Genomic DNA, 12,133 nt, shown 5'->3' with positions numbered 1-12,133 from the left:
GATATTCTTGGTGGCCTTTCGCGGTAGAATTTCGGGGGTTTTACCAACGAAATTCAGGGGAAATTATGGTGGCGTTTCTAGTATCCGTCGCTAGAGTGGTTTTTGGCAGTTTTATTCTAGTGATTTGTTGCCTACCTATTGATTTGATTGTTTCTTTTTCTCTCGTTGATTTGATTGGCTGTTGTTTTCCTTTCTCTCTTCTATTCTATTTCTTTACGTTAATTGTCAGAGATTTAAAAGTGTTTGTTGTTGAACTATGAACGAACGGACACAATGGCGACGCTTCGGTGGAAAGGTTTTGAAATACGCGTCACGCTGTTTTTCCCGTTACGGACGCGAACACTATCGACCGAATTCTTTCGTGATGATTAGCACGGAACAATTAAAAGCTTACTGGACGTGTTTCAGTGCTAATTGTTATACGATGTTTTACAAAATATCGCAAATTAAAAGAGGACTACGAAAGAAATTAGCTAAATGGAGTGTTCACTATATTTATATGTCCTTTGCTACCATTTCATTTATTAATAAAAGAAAATAGACGAAAGATCGTAGAAACAACATTTAACAGCGTTAATAATTTATTCATAATATACATAACGTTTAGGTCTAACTTCAAAGCGATTACCTATTCGTTTTCTTTCTATTTGCATTGCAGCTGCACATGTTATGAAATCATAAAAAGACTACGATTAAATAATTCAAAATAATAATATCGTCGATCAATAGCTGGCCTATCAGAACGATGATCGTGAATGAAGTATTATGACCGAAAGGACACTATATAAGATCGCGTAATTACACTGAGCTCGTTTTCCCGGAGTTCGCTGATGCATCCAATAATTAATTTTAATGATGCATTCGCGTAACGAACAAATGAAAAATTCACGTTGCTTGGAAGTCTATTCTTGGGCTTGCGCGTAAGCGTCCGCTTATTCGCGTCGTTGCAGATCGTGGCCACAGGGGACAGGCACGTGTAACCGCTTGCACACTGCAAAAAAATCGCGCCGCTCATCTATGTCAATACGCATACGCGTGCACACGCACATACGTTGCGAACAAACGCTTTGTGTCGAGGATACAACCAAACAACGCGAAAAGTTAACGGATAAAATAACTTTGTCGCACGATTTACGCAAAATATACATATACAGCAGGTACAAAAGATATTAGCACATACCCTTATCTTCCAATGAATTGCTTTTTTATCAAATTCTACATTTCATTTTCATAGTATCAAATTGCAGTCATATGAAAGTATTATTAAATGATATGAAATCTAATATACTTGAATTTAATTAATTAGTATATAGATGTAATAAATATAATGATATGCCAATACTTTTTGTAGCCATTAGCCCATGTATGCGGGGGATGTGTTCCTTTTCTATTATAAGTTAAATAATTTCTTATTAAAATAAAATAAAACAAGTCTTATGTTGAAACGAAACCTTTTTAGTATTGTTTATAGTTGACACTGGTAGTACTATAAAATATACATATATGCGTCCCTCGATTTAATATATGTAAATATAGACACCAAAAAGGGGACACCTGAATGTTTTATCATTGAAAACACGAGAATCTTGTCAAGGCCGATATTCCAGACTCTGAAGGGTACACGCGATAACGCGAATTTATTCTTAAGGTTTTCCTCTCGCAGAAACCTTGTACTATGTCTTTCAGTGAATAAAAAGACCAATCTAGTCAGGTATGCTAGTATTAGTTCGATAAATATTCTTATAACGCATTATACGTTTTAAATTTATCGTAAAAGGCTTTTTAGATTAGAACTTTTTGCGCAGAAACAACACATCCGGCAATAGACTTCTGGAGGTCAATGTTTTTTTGCGAGGAGGTATGTATTGACTCAATTTTAATTTGTACTTCGATACCTGGAGACGATGAATCAAAGTACCTTCTGAAAATATGATGCAACGTAGATATACCTGATTACATAATTGAAGATAAATACTACTGAAAAGATTACTGAGCGACTCGCAGAAGGAAATGTTTCGAAGAAGGTCGGAAGTTGACCGCGATAAATTGCGTGACGGTTACTGATGCAAGTAATAATACGACTATGTATTAGTTAAGGTTGTCTTCGTGCGATGAAAGTAAAATTGGTAATAACAATCGAAACAAAGAGCGTAGAACAAAGGAGTGTATCGTGCATCCAATTATGTACAGGGACGATCGTGTGCGTCGATAAAAAATATTTTCTCGCGGTTGTGATTGAGGTTAAGAACGTAGTACCGATTTCACGTGATCTTTATTCCATCTTGGTTTCATTGATATACGTTTTTCAACAGGTGGTTAAGGTGCTCCATTAACAGACCATTGGTTAGGATTTTATCTAGTCGATTATCAAGGAAGATATATTTCCAGGTAATTTTGAGTATCTTTCTTCGCCATAGAATCCAAGTGAGATACAGATACCTGATACGCTTGTTTATTTTATATTTATAACGTTCTCCTGCACAATAGTAACAAGTTTATAATAAATTTAACTAAATTTTTATAACAAACTATGAAATTATTCTATCTAAAAATAGTTTAATTATTTTATTTAACAAAGAATGATGAAATTGTAAAAGAGAAGCAAATAGCCTATAATTCATATGTAAATCGTCAATCGACTAATATTATCAGCTAATAAATCATTGTGCAAAAGGATTCTTGTGGAGATAGCGACGGCTGGTTAATACGGCTTTGTTATACATAACATACATATCTATATTATGATATTACCAGACACAAAGAGATCAGTGATGACTAAGGGGGATCACTGAGGAATTTCAATTAACTACATACACTTCGTCATCATTTACATAATCGATGATTATCGAGTGACCGTTACAACGATATTTCCGTGCCGATTGCGATCTCGATCGAGAAACACTTTTGAAACGATACTCTGTCCCTTGTTTCTTTCTGTTGACGCCAGTAATACTGTACACGAGTCGTTGGCCTGCCGCCCAGACATGAAATACATACATATACACAAACGAAGAAAGAGCAACGAAACGATTCAACTGAACCGAATCGAAGGCAGAGAAGGATAGAACGAGAAACGGTGAAACGTTTCGTGGCTTGGGTCGCAAATTCAAACGCGGCTATCTTTTCGTTTACACCGCGCACGCCAATCCATTATTCTCGACGACGTTCACTGTAGGGAACACTTAAATCATTATCCAACACACTTACAGTCACGAAGAGGCACGCGAGATGTTTTATTCGAGTTGTACGAGTATTCATACGTTTTTTGTATTGATCGACAATGAAGCTCTATGATCAGTATGACATATTCATACAACCCTGAGAACCTATTAGGTTAGGTTCAGAAGTTCGCGCGGTTTTCATTTCATATTGAATGTAAACTATACATTTGCTTATTGCCTGTGTTATACGTCATTCGATACTTTTTGTTCTATTCTGTTACGGTAATAAATGGTAATATTAAAATGTAATTTTATATCGATTTTTTGCATATCACTATGTCAATTTATTTTTATAAATACAATAAAGAAATAGGAGGCAAATAGAAATCTATTCATCTAAATATTACAATGGATACTTTGCTGGATATTTCGTATATTCTTACATACGTATTTTGGATTTTTCAATATTTAAATTTCTGATAATTACATAAATATCTACAATCTAGATGTTATAATACATTAAAAATACCCGAATCGATAATAAATATCATTTCAATGCAGCAGATGTCGTGTTGTAAATTTAAGAAAAGTGGCCTTTTGGTGAACCTAATCTATATAGTATTATATAAAAATCAATGAGTTTAATATTATCTTTGTCAGAATGCCAACTACTGTTTAAGATGTTAGAGGATCTAATAATATATAATGAATAATTATTCCTCCACAAATACTGTCAATATTGTATTTGTCGACGAAATGGTTGCACAAGCGTCAGTGTGGTTTATCAATATTAGCGACTGAATGAGTTGTTTGAACATGCTGCAGTCGAGCTGTTTGACTATCGTTTTAGTCCTCGAACATAAAAGAATCGAAACATCATGCAGTAGAAAGTGATATTAAATGAAACAACCATTGATCGATGTAAGTAAATTTACGATAAAAAGTTGCTTATAATTGTTATGTATTGAACTGTTAACTACGTTCTTACTTTTATTTACTTTCATTCGCAATCAATTAGATAGCTAAATGGATAAGAAAAGATAAAGATAATGCGTGATAGAAATCACAATTGTTCTAATTTAATTATGACTCATTATTGTACGTAAATCAAATTCCTCTAATAAAAAATAATACGAAAATGAAATTCAAAGGGAAAATGAAGATAAAAAATTGATGCAAACAACATTACATTGTTCTATTTCACGGTTTATATTAAAATTATATTAAATTTTCTTATAAAAACATTTAAATTATTGCTGAGAGTAATATATTACATCTTATATACTTTTCAATTAAATTTGAATACACCATAATTCTTATATTGATAAGAGTAGATATAACGTAATAAGTACTAAAAAAATCTTTTATAAAAATATCTGAATTATTTCTGAGAGTAATAAATTATATTCTATATTTTTTAAATGATATTTTGATATACTATAATTTTTATATTAACAAAAGTAGATAATAACATGTTTCAAATAAAGTATTTCAAATACAAACAGATAGTGTATACAAGACACCCTATATGAATCGAGGAGGGCGCCAAGGGAGGGGCCCTTCTTTGTGAGACGGGCTCTGGGCTATGACCTCAACGGATCGTCGGGCCTGAGGTAGGCGCCTCTGACTGTGAACGAAGCGAAGCTTGTTGGTTTGCTTGTCTGTCTGGCCAGTTGCCTGGCCTCGTTGCCAAGCAACCGTAAAAGCGTCACCCTTTGAATCTCTAAAATTCTTTACTCCTTACATTGAACCTTCTACAGAACATTATTCACGCCACAAGGCGATCACGTTTTCCACGTGAGAAAACGATCCAGTTTAAAAATACATGTGAAAGGCCAACGATTTTAGATCCCGCCGTTATATATTTAGAAAAGTGCACGTATTTATAGCATATCATTCGGTAACGTATAAAATCAACCGTTACAATACAAACATAGTATGTATTATTTACTGTTTCCTTGTGGTATAATACGAGAAGATGGTATTATGTGACTCCATTTTGTTTTTAAATGAGTTTTCTAAAAGTAGTGAACTAATTAGTTTATTTACCGTTGTAATTTAATCCTGATTCATTCCTTTCTTTTGTATCTATGGACTCAAAATAAAATATAAATTTACATTGGGGAATTTATTTAACTGTATGTAATTTGGAATACCAATTACATTTCTATTAATATTTACAAGTTATTGAAAAAGTTTAGGAAATTTTCTGTCATAATGATGTAAATACGTCTTCAAGCTATGTCAAATACACTTCAGAAACCGCCTGCAATGAAACTGAAAATGGCTACTGTAATATTTAAAGAAATGATAAAGAGCTTTTAAACATGAGACCAAAATTGGAAATTGTAATATAGGAGTAAACTGAAACGCTTGCAATTTGTTTACACCTACTTTTACATCTTTTCTACCCAAATTGCATTTAATTAAGCTATTGTGCAATATTATTTTCGTGGGCTTTCAAGTTACCGACAGAGTAATTTCTCCACCATCTTTAAAATTTATATTATTTCCATTAATATCCAATCTCATTTAAATAGATAGAAGGATTTCGAATAGGCGAATCAAAATTTAGAGCGAAAAATCTCGTGTATTAGCAACGATTCAAACTTCCTATATTTTTTAATATTCAAAATGACGAAAGAACATGATTGACTAAAAAATGACACAAAAGACGTAGCAGGGTTAACGACTCTAAAAAACCTGTTCTCTTGGCTAAGAAAAAGGAAAGAATGTTTACGCGTATATTCTCTATTTTACAGTCGAGTCTTTCTCTTTGGTTATACGGTGGATTAATCGACAACCAATGTAACCATGAACTTTTGCGTGAAGTCATCATAGCGAATGAAACGGTTAATCATTAAGAGCGTTGGGGGCAAATAATGTATCACGTCGCGCATTGCCACGTGCCTTTGTATCGCGGTTAATTTTGAACTACGTCGATTTTACTGCTGCTAATTTTGCCAGTTTGACCTATGTTCCGAGTTGCGACAGTTTGCGATGCGTGACATCTTTCTTTCTTCTTTAATGGATTTTTGTTTAACCCTTGCAGACTATCATAAATGAAACTTCCATGCGAATTATTTTGATTAATATTATCGTCCTACAATAGTATCGTCGCAATTACATTCCTTTTCTTGAGAGTTATACATTAATACTAGGCTACGAATGAGAATATACATTTGATATTTCAATGGAGATAAGATATTTTAACCTACGTGATCAGATGGCTGGGTCATTCTACAAATTTTTGAAAACTCGGTTAATCGTCACGTTTATATCCTGAATAGTTTCATAGCTTCTAAAACTGTTGGTTATACGATACAGCTTTTATAATGTTTCACAGTTGCATAATTTTCATTATATAGTACAATCTCTATACCTTTATAATTTCACAGGTTCCGTTACTTTATACTAAATATATAACAAAGTTATAATGATTAAATACATACAACTTTCCCATAAAATTCCTAACTATAACATTTCTAACCTTACCTAACATACCATTTACCTAAATGCTACAAACATTTACTGTTAAAGGCATATGGGCATCAAACGATTCAGTAATATTCATCCATAATCCGCTCGCCAAAGCGTTAACGCTGAACAAGTGAAAAACTTCGAACAGAACAACGAACACTTACCCATGTGAGCGAGGTCGATGATCGGCACTTCGCACTTGCTCAGAAGAGTCTCACAGGTTTGGGTTACAATCGGAGCACTCGTGCAGCAGCTCATCTTGCTTGTGGCTAGTTACTCGGTCGAAATGAGATTTCTGTTGCTGTCTCTTTCTATCTTACTCCTTAACTAGTTTCCCTCTTCGTCTCACGGTCTTCGGCTGCCCTCGCAATTTCGTATCTTGTCCCCGATCTTTCTCTCTGTTCCGTTCACTCGATCGCTTCTTTTTTCGTGCGTGTGCCGCCCTTTTCTTCCCCCTATAACTCTTCTCTTTCTTTCTCGTTGATCTCTTGTGTGTGATCGCGCCGCTTAGGTTCGATCAACTAGCACCACTATACGGACGGAAAATACGTGGGTCGTGCTTAACGCATGTATACCGATCATTCAACCACGTGCGAACTCACCCACCGAATGCCACAATTTGGAGCAAATTCACTAGAATATCCAAGAAAAAATCATGCTATCACTATGCACACCAATGAAGATTTCTTAAGTTATAGCCTGGACATTCTCCGGATGAAAGGACAGCTCGCGAATGTAAACGATGGCGTTACCGGTTTTTTTCAAGAAGGAAAGAACACAAAACAGACACGGTGTCACGGCAACCCTAACGGTAGCCGTAAGAGACGAGTTTATTATGGGGCTGGTGGTGTGGCAGGTAGACGTATACGTGACTGTGAACTGGTGGGCACATGCTACGATATCGACAGAGTGGCGGATAACCGACTACTAACAAAGAACGTAACAACCGTAATGATCACTACTAGCAAGCTAACGCTTCTTGACTGAACCGACAGCGTTTGCAACTAACCGGCGCGCGCGCCTGTATGGTGCGAGCGTTGCCGAAATGAGACGGAGAATCGCGAACAGCTCTAGTGGGAACCGAAGTGCGCACGAACGCTCACGAAGTTTGTCAAGCGTGAGAGTGGGGGGCGTTCAGATATTCGCGCGCTCGCATCGAATGAGAAACGAATCAATTTGTAGAGATTTTTTGCTTTTATTTGTATAATTCTAACTTTATTTACATCTTAATATCGTACCATACATACGTTTCGGTACTTTCATTTACATTATAAGGTATTATTGTATGTATGTATTATATTTGGAATATTGGAATTTAGAGTTAAGAAATGTTATCCGATGTATTTCGGAAATAATAAACTCAATTGAATTTTTTATCATACAAATGTGAAAATACCATCAATTCCGAGAATTGTGATTACGTATTTGATTTCCGATTGGTTTCAAGAATTTAAAAAATCAAACGATCCTTGATAAGCTTCTTTTTTGCAGTGACTCTCTACACATTTACAAAAGATTCCAAGTCTGACTTATACGATATTATGTTCTACGTCTTACCAAATTAATCCTAGGTATTAAATGAAATCCTACGTATGCAAAATCTGTGAGACAGAATTTTACAAACCTGCTACGAGTCGTTTCGTTAAAGACACAAAGTAGTACGACTATATCTATATGCAACTTGGGATTAGCGACTTTACCAATGCGCCTTCCACGGTGCTTTGAATCGTACTGCACTCCAGTAGACGATCTTGTGTTACTAAACGCAAGATTCGTCGATCCCCACCACGCATGTCTTCTTCGCTGTCGTCGCTTACTTCTAATCATTATAATTTGTATTTCATTGTTATCGAAGACGCGTAGTTAGCCGTGTCTTAACGCCGTTTCCACGTGTTTATCATCATTCTTCTTCGTGTTTCTCTTTCCAATATCGAAAAAATTTCATCTCGTCTCTTGATCGAATTTCCCCGAATCTTCTTTGAATATTCTTCACAGAATTTATGTTTCATCGTTATTGAAGACGCATAGTTAGTCTCTTAGTGTATTAACGCCTCTTCCACGCGTTTATTATCATTTTTCTTATAACATGGAGTGAATTTTATTTTCTTATATATACATAATAATTAGCTACCTCTTAACAGCTGTCTTCCTATTTCTTCATCCAATAATTTCCAAAATTGTAGCCCGTCTTTCGATTAAATTTCCTCGAGTCTTCTTCGAATATCTTAGACAGAAAATTCTGTTTTCAGACATCGACAAGATCCTCCTCGCTTTGCAGTGCTTACCAGCTGTTCCTCCAGGAAATGATCTTTATACCTATTCCGATTCTTCGAGAACGCGAGTTTATTCCATGTTTAACCCGCTCGTGCTTTTTTTAGACGCGAATATATGTAGCTAAACGCTCGTAAAACATCAGCAGTGACGTGATTTGATTTGTACGACGGATGGAATAAACACGCGAATGATAGGTAGTTCGTTTGTTCAACGCGTTCCATCGTCGCCCAATCGTTTCTTGAATATCGTGTGCTCCTCGTGGGTACTTGGTCTGATTCTAGCGGCATCGAGGATTCTAGAGATACGACTGGAGTATTTGGTCCCACGCGAAGAGTCGAATGGCGACGAGGAAGTAGAATCGTCTTTGGAGTTGCTTTTATTTCTTGGATAAGTATTTTTGTTTGATGGGATGCGTTTGCTGCTTCGTATACGTTTATGGCGTTTCTTTGTAGACTTCGGTTGTTGTTCCCAGTTTGAGGAGGATGTGCTGGGGTCTCGTCCATCTGCTTCCGAACTGAATAATAGAAAAATGAAATTAAGCATCGACAGGAAAAGTGGATTGGGCTACATCTTTTCTTACATGTTTTATAGCATTAATTTACAGCATTAATTTATTATTAAACGGTGTTATTTTATAAAGAAGAACTGTATTATTGGAAATACAGAATTTTATATCGTATTAATACGTGAACGTTACAAAAATGATGAAATTTATCTTTTTAATTGAATCTTACCTTGTAGCATCTAATGATGCGCTGGTGGACTCATTGGCGAAGGTTTTTGGAAAATGGTACGTGAGACACGTTCCGCATAAAAGTTTCCGTATGATCTAAAGGAAAGATCCAAGAGATCTAATTGAGCAAATTAAAAATCCAGTTGCATCTCACTGTTGATACTGTACTTTGTCATTGAATATTTCGTCATATAAAGTAAATAGATTGTCATTGAGTCTATCAGAGAACTCTGTTAGCTCTTACAACTAATTCTTCGTTGAATTTTCTTTAGACAGTGGAAAAAATTATATTTTATCAATTAATGATAGGAACCTTTTTTCCCAAGGTTTTTATAAGGAAAACATAACGTAGTGAAATGTAAGTCTATTTTACCTACGTACTTTACATACATACTTTGCATATTTATATGTAATATCTAGTGCGAAATGGTTAACGCAACAACTGTCATAATATAATACCAATTAGAGGGATAAAGAGAAGATATATAAAATACAAAAAATAAAATGAACGAGAGAAAAAAGAATACAAAATACGTATTACAAAATATAAATGCTAAGATATACTTTCTTTTATTCAAGTTTCACTTCTTTATCAATTTTTGCAAAAGTATTTACGAATTTGCATAAACATCCAGTAACATACTCCGGTAACAACAGAAATTTATACTGTAATTAAAACTACCTTTGTAATTAAGAAGGCTAAGAAGATCTGAATGATTACAAGCGTGCTGGTCATGACGTAAGCGACGATGACGATCCTAAGGATGACAGGTGTAACGACTTCGACGCAGCCATTCGTATTTATGGTTTTCACGTCAGTCTCCAAGATCTCCGTGTGTTCGCACGGTGTCATTGCACGTAAATTACAGCAGCTAAACGGGACACTTCGATCTCTATATTCTTCGTCAGATACTGGACTTTGTACAGCCATTTCATCTCGCGAAGCATAGTCTACTCCCTGATCGTGGAATATTTTTCTGATACTATTTACGTTATTCAATATTCTTAAACTATTCTGTTCACACTTGTTATACCGTGCTTTGAGTTACCATTTTTGAATGGTGGATTCACCTGCCAGTCAAAGAGAAACCAATCTGTGTAGGAGGAATGGCCGCAGCATTGAAAGATGAATTGTATCTCGTCGAGCGCGTACTTGTAAGACGATGCACTCACGTACAATTGCATCGAATTGTTGAAAATGTCGATTAACGTTTCTTGTCTGACGTTCATGTGATATCCTATGGAGACCAGAGTAGCCGCGTTCATTATGACGCATATCGCGATCACTATTAACAAGCATTTTAGCGTTCGTCTTGTTTCCGCGCAGCAGCGTGGTACTTTTCGTCTAAAAGAAGAAACAATTGATATAAAATTGATGAAATCTTATTGATAAATTCTGTGTAATACTACTATACGTAATATATGTATAATATACTACTACAACCGTGTATAATGTAAGACGTGAGATGATATAAGATTTTTTAGAAAATCCAAAGCAGTAAAAAAAATTTAGCTTAAAATACAGATTGCATATACTAATTTAAATTTGTATGAGGTTTATATGCAATTCTCTACAATTCGATTATCATCCGTTAAATTATTTATGTACGAGATTTGTATAATGTTATAATAAAATACTTACGATCGTATACTGCGTACAGTAATTAGAGCAGTCGGTAAACCCAAGCTGACGTTTATTAACGTAAATATGACTGGTCGTAGACCACCTGCGAATCGAATGATTTGCCATTCGGCAAATATCTCCAGGATCAACATGAAAAAACGTTTAGCCTCGAAGATGGCCAACGTAACCGCGACACCGTAACCGAATCTCACTTCCCATCCACAGTTGCATGGAATTCTTGCATTTTTCTTAAATACTACGTTGCTCCTCCGGCTGCACTCGTTGCTCGACATTCAATAATCTTAACGTACTATTCTATATTTTTCATTCAGTGAATCTTCGTCGGTTTATCTGTAAATGTCTTCTAGAATTACCAGTTTACATCAAAATGAAACAACGTCGTATACTTGTTGGATAATTTCATGTTGATACGTATGAAATTCTTTTTTTCTTAAATAAAATTTTAACGTAATTTTTTTAAAAGATCATGCGTTTAACGAAAACAAAAACTTTTCGCGTGATTCAATGCATTTTTCTAAATAATTATTGATTTTATTATTTCAGATTTATAAAAATTAGAAGTGAAAATTCCACAGGTCAAACATTTGTAGAATGGACCTGTTGATGATTAATCGTTAAATTCTTTTTTTTTATTAGAAATTTTGAAGATTCTTAACATTCAATATACCTACGTATACGATTTATAGTAAATTTCTTCTTCTTTAATACGTCGATAGCTAATTTGGAGGAAACGATATTTCATATGCATCAACCTAACAGAATATCGAAACTGTCGAAAGAACGCTACATCTTTTTGAATAATAGAGTCACTCGAATAAAAGGAATCTCAATTATTCCGTC

General features: G+C 34.9%; 2 protein-coding genes across 2 annotated transcripts in view; both read right to left on the bottom strand.

Annotated features, from left to right (window-relative positions):
- LOC138185869 (uncharacterized) overlaps positions 1-7,661 on the bottom strand; it is a 32,899-nt gene extending 25,238 nt beyond the window's left edge. Inside the window, exon 1 of the mRNA XM_069125183.1 lies at positions 6,806-7,661. Within this exon, the coding sequence (XP_068981284.1) occupies positions 6,806-6,899 (94 nt within the window). The 5' untranslated portion in view covers positions 6,900-7,661. The remainder of the gene's footprint in view (positions 1-6,805) is intronic.
- Positions 7,135-12,083, bottom strand: LOC138185870 (uncharacterized). The gene is made up of 6 exons (XM_069125184.1): positions 11,291-12,083; positions 10,698-10,993; positions 10,331-10,602; positions 9,650-9,744; positions 8,266-9,429; positions 7,135-7,274 (listed from the first exon to the last, which is right to left on the bottom strand). Exons 1-5 carry the CDS (start codon positions 11,563-11,565, stop codon positions 9,123-9,125), a joined length of 1,245 nt encoding a protein of 414 aa, XP_068981285.1. The 5' UTR covers positions 11,566-12,083; the 3' UTR covers positions 7,135-7,274; positions 8,266-9,122.
- Positions 12,084-12,133: the final 50 nt, after the last annotated feature.

The sequence above is a fragment of the Bombus flavifrons genome, chromosome 13 (genome assembly GCF_040668555.2).
Source record: "Bombus flavifrons isolate JBK064 chromosome 13, iyBomFlav1_principal, whole genome shotgun sequence".
Classification (NCBI taxonomy): Eukaryota; Metazoa; Arthropoda; class Insecta; order Hymenoptera; family Apidae; genus Bombus; species Bombus flavifrons.
Note: the sequence above shows the minus strand (reverse complement) of the source record. Positions and strands in the feature narration are given on the sequence as shown.

Excerpts from the sequence above, each read along its gene's own strand:
- LOC138185870 (XM_069125184.1), bottom strand. The coding sequence starts at position 11,565 with ATGTCGAGCAACGAGTGCAGCCGGAGGAGCAACGTAGTATTTAAGAAA. Across the intron at positions 10,994-11,290 it reads ACTGTACGCAGTATACGATC|ACGAAAAGTACCACGCTGCT; the intron begins GTAAGTATTTTA and ends TTCTTCTTTTAG. Across the intron at positions 9,745-10,330 it reads TAGCCTTCTTAATTACAAAG|ATCATACGGAAACTTTTATG; the intron begins GTAGTTTTAATT and ends TCTTTCCTTTAG.